At 41.1% G+C, this 10,175-nt stretch overlaps 1 protein-coding gene across 2 annotated transcripts; it reads left to right on the top strand.

The window, feature by feature from the left end:
• The first annotated feature begins 368 nt into the window (after positions 1 to 368).
• Positions 369 to 9,674, top strand: zgc:153031 (dihydrofolate reductase). Of its 2 annotated transcripts, XM_021601322.2 has the most exons (7): positions 373 to 734; positions 4,707 to 4,756; positions 5,015 to 5,123; positions 7,733 to 7,859; positions 8,184 to 8,299; positions 8,501 to 8,588; positions 8,981 to 9,674. In XM_021601322.2, exons 1-7 carry the CDS (start codon positions 634 to 636, stop codon positions 9,119 to 9,121), a joined length of 732 nt encoding a protein of 243 aa, XP_021456997.2. In that variant the 5' UTR covers positions 373 to 633; the 3' UTR covers positions 9,122 to 9,674. The 2 variants fall into 2 exon arrangements, with proteins under 2 accessions (XP_021457001.2, XP_021456997.2); XM_021601326.2 differs by lacking the exon at positions 4,707 to 4,756 and having other exon boundaries at positions 369 to 734.
• The last annotated feature ends 501 nt before the right edge of the window (positions 9,675 to 10,175 follow it).

Genomic DNA, 10,175 nt, shown 5'->3' with positions numbered 1-10,175 from the left:
AGCTCACAGAACAAGACCATCGAACACATTTGGGATGAATTGGAACGCCGAGTACGAACCAGGCCTAATCGCCCAACATCAGTGCCAGACCTCACTAATGCGCTTGTGGCTGGATGGAAATCCCCGCAGCAATGTTTCAACATCTCGTGGAAAGCCTTCCCAGAAGAGTGGAGGTTGTTATAACAGTACAGGGGAACCAACTACATATTCATGGCCATGATTTTGGAATGATGTTCGAGAAGCAGGTGTTCACATACTTTTAGTCATCTAGTGTATCTGGGGAGGGAGGGGGTGCGACCTCGAGTGCCTCTGATTGTTTCAGTGGTAAACATGGACAGTCACGTAGAAACCGGAGAGAGCGGTTCCAGATGTGGCCGCAAATTCCAGAAACTCATTCTCCACACACAAAAACGTTGGATTCAACAAGCAAAATACTTACCCTCGCCCCCCTGTCTACAGTTGCCTTTGGCTTTGGTCATACTCGGTAGAACAATTCAGTGGTTGTTATGCACTGAATTTATCCTCATCCAATGCGTTATTAAGCCTGCTTGCGTGTCTGAGCGAGTTATATAAACACTTGTAAACTCGTTAAACCAGCCTGTTCACACTGTACCATCTACTAACGTATCGACGATGTGCGCGGACAAAGTACAGAGGAAACCGTTGCGGCTCATCGCCGCTGCATGCAACAACATGGGAATAGGAAAAGATGGACACTTGCCATGGGATTTACCGTAAGAGAGAAATGATTATTTATTTTTCCCTTATGGATTTTGATTTGATGTGTGTCTTACGGTTTTAAGTTTGGACTATTTAAAAGCCAGCATTACAGGTTACATACTTGTGTGATTGTAGTATATTCAATGATAACAATTCCTTTTTTCGTTTTCATAGATTTAGGCTACTAGATCTTTCTAAACATCTATACTTGGACCATTAATTGATGCGTATACTACATTTAATTATGTCCTAAATGCGTGGCGTACTAAGGGTAACTACCCCCCTAAGAACAATGTCTTATCGCTGACACAAAAAAAACATGTTTGGGAAAATAATTGGTATGTGGATGAAGGCAATGCTTAGGCGAATAAACTATAAAAGGATATAAATGGCTATTTGATGTAAAGTTCCTCTTTATAACTCACCTGCACATACATTTTCTTTGTTATTTCATTGTTAATTTTCCTTACAATCCATTATGTACAATTGCACTAAATATTGCAATAATGCAAGATTTTAAATCCCTGCAGTCTTTGAAATGACATTCAGGAGCAAAAGTATTTCAATAGTTGTTTTTCATTAATTAAAAAAATAGATTTATTGGAATATAATATTGGAATGGAATATAACTAATAACATTGGGAATATAAAATGTAATAACAATAAATTATAGCTTAATTCATTCAGTGTAGCATTGATGTTGCACCTCTTATGCTCTGCTATTGCACAATTCTAATTTGTACCAAGGTCACAAATGAAGCTATCCCTGGTAAAATTGGAGCACAACTCAAAAACCCACCTCCTGTGCTGCTCACACCTAATCCAGTCCCTACTTGTGGCTGGAAACAGCTCCTCACAGAAAAGACACTCCGCATCCCCTTCTTTGGTGGCTGATGTGGCTTGTTGTGTTGCAACAACCTTCTTTGAGACAACCTTTTTTAAAGAACCTGATTCGTTTTCTTACTCTCTCTTTTCTTCTTGTTGATGTTTCTGTCGAGCATTATCCTCCAGCAACCTTTTGTAAGGTGAGGCTGTCAGTACAGCCGTCTCTTCCTCGGCCTCGCCTCCTGGAGCCTCAGCCTTAGGGACAACTCCAATAGAACTGCTGTTGGTGGCGGTGGAGGTAGAGCTAGTGATTGTGGCGGTAGAGGTGGCGGCGGTAGAGCTGGTGGCCGTATCGGTAGAGGTGGCGGCAGTGGCAGTAGAGCACTGTGGTTGAAAACGACAAAAACAATACATCGGTGTTAGTAAAATAAACACTTTCTACCAAGTACATGCTGCTTCTGCTACTTTTCGGTAATTTAGATGACTTTTTCTTACTGCCAATGGGCTGAGAGAGAGAGAGAGAGAGAGAGAGAGAGAGAATTCAAACACAAAGAAAGTGGACGGAATGTGTGCATTATTCACGACGTCCGCCTCTGTGACGATGAGCCCAGTGGCCCGGAAGCCATGATGAGAATCACTCCCTGGCCTCTTGCTGTCAGAACAGCCTCCAGGGTCTTATGGGAGTGGTGCCCATCGAGGATGAGGATGTGGGGTTCCTCAGGGCTGCAAACAACACTGTGGGCGAAGTGGTGGAGCCAGTCGATGGAGCCAGATGGTACTCTTGACCCAGCCTTAGTCACTCACCCTTCCAACCAGCAGCCGTTTGTTCAGCCTCTTCCGGGGGAAGACGAAGAGTGGCGGCACATACTGCCTAGCTGCACTGATAGCACAAATTACTGTGACTGTGAAGCCCCTCTCTGCGCTGGTCATCCGTGCAACCTTTTTTGCTCCCTTGGTGGCCACCACAGGCAACAGTTTCTGGACATTTTCTATTCCCGTCTCATCCATGTTCCAAATCTTCGTTGGCTCTACGTCCCTGACACTGTTTAAAATGTCCTTGTAGGCCGTAAAAAAAAACTGGTTAACCTTAAGCTTAGTAAAGCCCACTGCCCTCGCAAGACTGGTTGCTTGAGACATTCGAACTGACAGTTGACCGTTGTGCTTCATTAAGCCACTGAACCTATCCACCCCGGTATACCCCTTTCCTTTGTTGAAACTATGTTTGATTCCCATCCTCTCTGCCAGATCGAAGGCAAGTCTTCTCACATCCCATGATGTTAGGCCAAATAGAGCTCTTTCCATTTGTGGAAGTGGTTGACAAGGTCACTTTCATACGTGGAAGAGAAGACTGGCGCCCCCTGAAGCCTGGGTTTTTCACCTCCTTTCCTTTGTGATGCCGTAGGGTTCTTGGTGAAATGTTGAACACCCTGGCAGCCCCCTTTAAGGTCTGGCCATTTTCTTGTAAGGTTCTGTATTTATTTTCTTAGTCAACCTTGTGTTCTGTTTTGTTGTGTTCTTGAACATAGCCCTGTTTCTTTGTGTTCTTGAACGTAGCCTAGTCTTTCATTTTTGTTCATTGTTCTCACTTGTTAGTTACTCACCTGGTCTCATCAGCTCCTTATTTAGTTCAGTTCATTCTGTTTGTGCCTCTGAGGTATTGTTCATTTTGACTCTACTAAGCCTTTTCCTTGCTCGTTTGTGAGAACCAGTTGGAGCCTTCAGTCCTAGTTTTGATTCACCTGCCTGTTTGCCTACCTGTGTATGACCTTTGCCTGCAACCACGATTCCTGCCTTCTGCGAAGGCAAAATTAACACATTCCGCTCTCTGCACGCTAATCTACACATTTTTCTCCCTCAGTATTCATTACATTTATATTACCTTCAGGGCATGCTATATAACCTCAGTCATAGCTTACATGGTCTGTTTTCTTCTTGTATGTTCTCATCTGAAAATAGAAACATTAAATTATATGAGGAACTGACCCATAATCTAACAGATGGCCCCAAACCCTCCCTAACCACAAAGTACGTTAAGACAAGACAGTTTCTTTCAAACCGCCTGACTCAAAGTATTAGTTTTAACCTGCAGGGGGAGAGGTGCCAATTTAAAAGCTCTCTCTTAAAAACATAGCTAGATATCTAGCTATATGACATATGTGTAAAATAGCTAAAAGTCTATAAAGTAACTAACTGTAAAACTATCATCCACTAGTGCAAACATTTACAACTGCAATTAAGTCATGTATTTTACCTCCGACGATCTTGTAAGGTTGCTAGCTAGCACTGCTAGCAGTTTATGCTAACTAGCATTCACTGCTAGTGGAGGTTGCTAGCTAGCAGGTTAGTATAAACTAGCAGTAACTAAATGTCTAAATGACAGAAACACATTAATAACATAAAGGGGTAACTAGCCCCCAGGGGCCAGTCGTGGTCGCAGGCAAAGGTCATACACAGGTAGGCATACAGGCAGGTGAATCAAAACTAGGACTGAAGGCTCCAACTGGTTCTCACAAACGAGCAAGCAAAAGGCTTAGTAGAGTCAAAACTAACAATACCTCAGAGGCACAAACAGGGGAGCCGAGTTTCCCCCAAGACACTCATCCAAAATATGACTATATTTCTCTCTAAACAAGTGGATTATTTACCTTAAGGCTTTCCTACTTGTATATATATAAAAAAATAAAACTGTACATCTAACTTCATTGGACCTAACAACTTTTTGATAATAATTTTAAAAATGGATCAACTTACCACAATTGATTTGTTGTGATGACCCAGAAGACATTTTTGGATGAGCAAGAACAGTGGCAGCCAAGGATGTGCTGATAAAACAATTTGGTGAAATCTTATGGTCTTAATAATGAGAATTACAAGGGGGGGGGGCAGTTTCCCCAGGGGGCTAGTTACCCTAAATACATTTTGACCAGTTGTCAACAGGTGGCATGTAAAGTCGGATCCCATTATGCTTTTTGGGATGGACACAGTTACTTGATGACATTTAATGACAGGTATAACACTTGTCTACATGTATTTCAATATGAAAATTAAAAAATCAAGTTTCTGGTTCTTGAACTGGCTTAGGTCCATACATAGGAATATTTGGCAAGAGTTGAAAGTATTTGCCCGAATGTAATCAATGTATAAAAATATTGCGTTCACAGGACAGAATTCAAATTCTTTTTGGAAACTACAACAAATGTCTCCCTACCAGGTAATTTTGATTGATTTCCTTTCTGACTTAAAGGCTTTTAACAGTGATCCAACTCAATGATGGGAAAGTGTAGAGCACAGAGAAATGCAGACAAAGAAGCTGTTGTTGAAATGCAATAGAAAAGGTATAATAGATACTACAACCGGAGTTATTCAGCTACTGATAGTTTGACAGCATTGTTCACTATAAGTAATGAAATAGTTACTTCTTCCAAATGGTCTTTACAATGTAAGGTGAACTTGATAATCTCTTTCACAGGAAAATTTAACATGATGGTATGGGGCAGGGGCTGCTGGTTCTCCAACCCAGACAGTTTTTTCTCTATGCTGCCCAATGTCCTCCATGTGGTCCTGAGTACCACCCTGAGGTAAGCCGAAAGTTACACTACTACCAATCACACACACAGTCCACAACCTAAAAACATGTTTCATATACAGTTGAAGTCTGACGTTTACAGACACCTTAGCCAAATACATTTAAGTCAGTCAGTTTTTCACAATTCCTGACATTTAATCCAAGTAAATATTCCCTGTCTTAGGTCAGTTAGGATCACCACTTTATTTTAAGAATGTCAAATGTCAGAATAATAGAGAGTTATTTATTTAAGCTTTTATTTCTTTCATCACATTCCCAGTGGGTCAGAAGTTTACATACACTCAATTAGTATTTGGTAGCACTGCCTTTAAATAGTTTAACTTGCGTCAAACGTTTCGGGTAGCCTTCCACAAGCTTCCCATAATAAGTTGGGTGAATTTTGGCCCATTCCTCCTGACAGAGCTGGTGTAACTGAGTCAGGTTTGTAGGCCTTGCTTGCACATGCTTTTTCAGTTCTGCCCACATATTTTCTATAGAATTGAGGTCATGGCTTTGTGATGGCCACTCCAATATCTTGACTTTGTTGTCCTTCAGCCATTTTTCCACAACTTTGGAAGTATGCTTGGGGTCATTGTCCACTTGGAAGACTCATTTGCAACCAAGCTTTAACTTCCTGACTGATATCTTGAGATGTTGCTTCAATATATCCACATAATTTTCCTTCCTCTTGATGCCAACCATTTTGTGAAGTGCAGCAGTCCCTCCTGCAGCAAAGCACCCCCACAACATGATGCTGCCACCCCCGTTCTTCACTTGTGGGATGGTGTTCTTCGGCTTGCAAGCCTCCCAATTTTTCCTCCTAACAATGGTCATTATGGTCAAACAGTTCTATTTTTGTTTCCTCAGACCAGAGGACATTTCTCCAAAAAGTACGATCTTTGTCCCCATGTGCAGTTGCAAACCGTAGTCTGGCTTTTTTTATGCCGGTTTTGGAGCAGTGGCTTCTTCCTTGATGAGCAGCCTTTCAGGTTATGTCAGTATAGGACTTGTTTTACTGTGGATATAGATACTTTTGTACCTGTTTCCTCCAGCATCTTCACAAGGTCCTTTGCTGTTGTTCTGAGATTGATTTGCACTTTTCGCACCAAAGTACGTTCATCTCTAGGAGACAGAACCCATCTCCTTCCTGAGCGGTAGGACGGCTGCGTGGTCTCATGGTGTTTATACTTGCGTACTATTGTTTGTACAGATGAACGTGGTACCTTCAGGTGTCTGGAAATTGCTCCCCTGGATGAACTAGACTTGTGGAGGTCTACAAAGGTCTTGGCTGATTTCTTTTGATTTTCCTATGATGTCAAGCAAAGAGGCACTGAGTTTGAAGGTAGGCCTTGAAATACATCCACAGGTACACCTCCAATTGACTCAAATGGTGTCAATTAGCCAATCTGAAGCTTCTAAAGCCATGGCATCGTTTTCTGGAATTTTCCAAGCTGTTTGAAGGCACAATCAACTTAGTGTATGTAATCTTCTGACCCACTGGAATTGTGATACAGTGACATAATCTGTCTGTAAACAATTGTTGGAAAAATTAATTGTGTCATGCACAAAGTAGTTGTCCTAACCGACTTGCCAAAACTATACTTTGTTAACAGGAATATTGTGGAATGGTTGAAAAACAAGTTTTAGTGACTCCAACCTAAGTCTATGTAAACTTCCGACTTCAACTGTACCTCAATGAGTCTTGTATTCAAAGTTGGCCATGTTAATATTTTGACTTATCATTTAAACTTGAGTAATTTAAACAGAGTCAAATTTTGTCCGTTTACACTACCGTTCAAAAGTTTGGGGTCACTTAGAAATGTCCTTGTTTTTGAAAGAAAAGCTCAGATGACACGTTGAAATGTTCCAATGACACGTTGTGTTAGCTAATCCAAGTTTAGAATTTTAAAAGGCTAATTGATCATTAGAAAACCCTTTTGCAATTATGTTAACACAGCTGAAAACTGTTGTTCTGATTAAAGAAGCAATAAAACTGGCCTTCTTTAGACTCATTGAGTATCTGGAGCATCTGCATTTGTGGGTTCAGGCTTAAAATGGACAAAAACAAAGAACTTTCTTCTGAAACTCGTCAGTCTATTCTTGTTCGAGGAAGTGAAGGCTATTCCATGTGAAAAAATGTCAAGAAACTGAAGATCTCATACAATGCTGTGCACTACTCCCTTCACAGAAAAGGGCAAACTGTCTCTAACCAGAATAGAAAGAGGAGTGGGAGGCCCCGGTGCACAACTGAGCAAGAAGACAATTACATTAGAGTGTCTAGGTTGAGAAACAGACGCCTCACAAGTCCTCAACTGGCAGCTTCATTAAATAGTACCCAGTCTCAACGTCAACAGTGAAGAGGCGACTCCGGGTTGCTGGCCTTCTAGGCAGAGTTGCAAAGAAAAAGCCATATCTCATACTGGCCAATAAAAATAAAAGATTAAGATGGGCAAAAGAACACAGACACTGGACAGAGGAACTCTGCCTAGAAGGCAGGCATCCCGGAGTCGCCTCTTCACTGTTGACATTGAGCATAGTGTTTTAAGGGTACTATTTAATGCATATAGAAAAGTTGGGTTTTAGAAATGATTACTTATTTTGGGTGTCACTCACTCCTCACAGTACTCTCCCGGAGCATGCCCACTTCCTGTGTCAAGATTTCGACAGCATGATCAGCTTAGCCTTGCTGCAACCCCTATGTGACCTGGTGGAGACCATCTGGGTTGTGGGTGGTCCACGGGTCTATCAGGTGACTTTTGTGTCTCTGTGGATAGTGGGAAGTTTGTGGTGCAGTTTGACCTGGGCCCGTATTTATAAAACATCTCAGAGTAGGAGTCCTGATCTAGGATCCGTTTTGACTTTTAGATCATAATGAATGAGATTACATGGAAAGGGGGAACTGATACTAGATCAGCATTACTCTGAGATACTTTATTAAAATTGGCCCAGGACTTTAAATACAATATATTGGTTAGGAATAAATAAGTGGATAAACATTGATTATTATAGGACAGTCCATCCACTATATTTGTCTATACTGTAGCTCATTACAGTACCTTTCCCTTGTCATCAGGAGGCTCTGATGCATCCCTGGTGTGAACTCGTCTTCCTCACTGACATCATGGCTGACTTCGACTGTGACGTCTTCTTTCCGCAGTTTGACCGAAGCATTTTTAAAAAACAACAGAGGTACGGAAGCATATTTTATTCTCTGCTCTCCTGGCCCTAGGCTGCCGCACTGTTTGCTTAATCTTTGGACTGTTTTGATAAGTGGATCTATACTCTGTTCTGATTGACCAGGTCCACACGTCAGGCCAAGTGTTTGAAAGCTTTTTGTGTCTTTGTCAATCTGTCTAAGTTGTCCCTTTGTTTCCCTTAACTTCAAACTAGGTTTCCTGGAGTACCAAATGAGATTCAGGAGGAGAATGGGGTTACATTTAAGTATGAAGTTTTCAAGAGGGAGATCTGTAGCGCTGAGGTGATTTAAAACTGTAACTTACTGCATGAATGCAAACACGGACTGTTCTTTGTCAGACGTCGGGTGCCTTTTTTAACTATTCAGTTTTTCAGTGCAATTCTAATAGTAATCATTATCCAGTTGTACATTACACATGTCCCACTCACTCTGCTTCATCTCATCTGCCAGTGACTCAATCTGCACAGTGCCATAACACTAATGAATCAGATAAATCAATGTGTCCATCCCATTCAGATTTCTGTAGGTCTTTCTGTAGGTCATGTGTTGTCAGATACAGAAGGCTTTTCATATTTGGTACAAATGATGGATCCACTGCTGTCCCAGATAATATCCTTCCTTGTCTGATGTATCATCCTTGCTATCCTCTCCCCTCATCTGTAATTTTCTGCTAGGTCCAAACCAACATGGCTCTGTCTGAGTCAGAGATTATGTCAGATGAGTGGTCTGGGGTGACTCATAACAACATGGGCACTAAGGATGTGGGGGTTGTTCCTGATAGTGCCTACGTAACAGAGGGCGATATTTATGTCTGAAGATTTCATAACATATTGCGATTTACAGCATGAAGTCGCCAACCAAAGGCTGGAAATCAGCCTTGAATGGTTTTACATGTATAGTTATGATTCTATCAAAAGAGTATAAGAGTGCTTAATATGAGCCAGGAAATACATATTTTATTCCAGATAAACAAAACATGTCTTACTTATTCTGAATGATGTTTCTTGAAAGGTGTAGGAGAGCTGTTATTAAATTTATTGCAAATGTTTACAATTGAGGAATCTCTGCAATGTAGTGATATACATTGTAATGATACTTACATACAGTTCCTTTGGGGAAAACATGCATCTTCTATTGTAAATTCTTCAACTTGGCATGATATTGTATTTGTCATCATGGCTAATTGAATCACTTGTCAATCAGTAAATATTCATACAACTCCCATCTTTCAGTACACAATGTTGGAGTAAATGATCCACTAGATGGAGACATAAGACAAGACATAGAGAACAAAGTGCCCCCTGAAACCAATTTCTTTCCCTTTCTACAAAAATAAAAACATGATTGAATGTCATGGATGTGGGTGAATGTGATGTGTGAATCAGTCATCTTAGAACTTGACTTTGCAAAAACAGTTAGACCGATTACTGTCAGACAGAAAGACAGATTACTGTAAAACAGATTATGACCTGATGTCCTCTATACAATTGTGTATCAAAGTACTTAAGAACATCCAACCTTTTTATAAACACAAAGAAAGTGACTATGGGGAAATTGCTCAAGATATGAGACCCAAGAGTGTTTAGTCCGTGCCATATGATTGAAAGCTACAGGTCCTGTCAGAGTCTTGTCAAATCTTCTTCCCATAAGAAACAGGGTAACCTTTACTGAGGGAAACTATCTGTGCATCCCAAATGACACCCCATTCTCTTTCGTGGAGCACTACATAGGGAATAGGGTACCATTTGGGAAGCCCATTATGCCTGGGAGATCCTGGTATGATAACAGCTGAGGAGAAAGATTCTTAGCCGTGGTCACAGCCCACATTAATTCTCCAAGCCCTACTGACCCCAGACATGGAATATTTAC

The sequence above is a fragment of the Oncorhynchus mykiss genome, chromosome 1, assembly GCF_013265735.2.
Source record: "Oncorhynchus mykiss isolate Arlee chromosome 1, USDA_OmykA_1.1, whole genome shotgun sequence".
In the NCBI taxonomy this organism is placed as follows: Eukaryota; Metazoa; Chordata; class Actinopteri; order Salmoniformes; family Salmonidae; genus Oncorhynchus; species Oncorhynchus mykiss.
Note: the sequence above shows the minus strand (reverse complement) of the source record. Positions and strands in the feature narration are given on the sequence as shown.